This window comes from Athene cunicularia (genome assembly GCF_003259725.1).
Source record: "Athene cunicularia isolate RWA chromosome 1 unlocalized genomic scaffold, athCun1 chr1_part2, whole genome shotgun sequence".
In the NCBI taxonomy this organism is placed as follows: Eukaryota; Metazoa; Chordata; class Aves; order Strigiformes; family Strigidae; genus Athene; species Athene cunicularia.
Genome location: NW_020799092.1, coordinates 81169462 through 81170887, shown reverse-complemented (window position 1 = coordinate 81170887; position 1426 = coordinate 81169462). Strand labels below are relative to the sequence as shown.

General features: G+C 42.6%; 1 protein-coding gene across 1 annotated transcript in view; it reads left to right on the top strand.

Annotated features, from left to right (window-relative positions):
* Positions 1 to 986, top strand: part of NRF1 (nuclear respiratory factor 1) — a 37429-nt gene extending 36443 nt beyond the window's left edge. The window contains exon 9 of the mRNA XM_026868034.1: positions 73 to 986. Within this exon, the coding sequence (XP_026723835.1) occupies positions 73 to 158 (86 nt within the window). The 3' untranslated portion in view covers positions 159 to 986. The remainder of the gene's footprint in view (positions 1 to 72) is intronic.
* The last annotated feature ends 440 nt before the right edge of the window (positions 987 to 1426 follow it).

Below are 1426 nucleotides of genomic sequence, written 5' to 3'. Positions count from 1 at the left end.
CCCACCCCCCACCCTCCCCAGTTGTAGTATTTGGCCTTTGTTCAGCCTTTTACACTTGCATTTTATTGTCAGGCTTCCTAGCAGCAGACTATTCAGGTTGCAAGTGGAGCCTAGCAGAGTGTTCATCAGGTGAGTGGATTTTTGTGATGGTAGTTTGAAATAATGGGATTTGGCTGTCATCAGTATTGCCACTTGTTCCTTTAGGTTCCCGACTACGTGGTGTTTCTTGGGGTTAAAGGGGCTATATCTTACCTGTCTCTTTTTTTTTTTTTTTTTTTTTTCCCCCCTCCTTTCACACTTTCAAGGGGAAAATATCAGACATCAGATATATATTTACATCCAAGCATCTTGTAATGGCTGTCTCGGCTTCGGGGTAGAGATGCACATGCCTCTCGGCTGTGCTCATATCTTACAGCCCAATCCTGTTAGCCTTACGCAAGCCGACCTCTCGTAATTGTTACTTAAGTAAAGAATTAGTGAGGGGCAGGACAGAGCTGGGCTCAGAGTCTGTATTTTAATAACACTCAAGCAACGGTACTGCGGTGATGGATGGGGTTGTGGGGATGTTGTGATTTTTGGATTTGTAAAATTTGGCTTTTTAAAGGTCGCGGACATGATGCAGAGTTAAAGCAGCAAGGCAAAGGAGAGAAAATCCCTCAAAAACGCTTTCAGCACTCGTCAGCTTTAAGAAACTGTAGGCTGTCGTAGCAGAAACCTAAGTAAAGCAGCAGGCTGTCCTGTGTGTCACACAGCACAGGAGGGTAGATGCAAGAGCTTGTGTGTATGTGACCACTGACGCTTCTGCTGGCTGAAGTCCACCAGCTTTTGGAGTGTGGACACTCCCATCTTTGATATGCAACTGTGTTCCTCTTGCATGCTATTTATGATTTTCAGGGGTGCCCAGAGTATTGTTCCTGCAGAAACTCAGCCAAATAATTATCTGCTTCATTAGAATATGTGATATTTCAGTGTTTTTAAAAAAAAACAAAAAAAATTCAATTCCAATGACTTCCTAAAACTTTCGTCATTCAAGTAATATAACGTTTTATCAACTTTTTATGGTGTCCTGCCTCGATTCTCACAGTAACCTTTAATAAAACCATATAGAAAATACAGGCCCCTAAAGGCTGTTTTTAAGGTAGCGTAAGAATCGGTCTCGATGGGCAATTCTTCCTCTGGAAGAGCCCCTGTGGATGTTAATAGCATAGCAGGCAAGTCAAGTATTTCACTGAAAATACAGCAGGGATCCATACTAGGTGATTGTCCAGAAACTTTAAGGTGCTATACTGCCCACCTGTCCAATCACGGGGTTAATATCTGATTTCTCTTAAGAGGAGCAGACTCTCATTTATTCTTAGGTGTCTCCTATCTCTGCTTTCTGAGATACTTGGCACTGATAGCACCTTGTCTCCTCCATCTTTCTTAA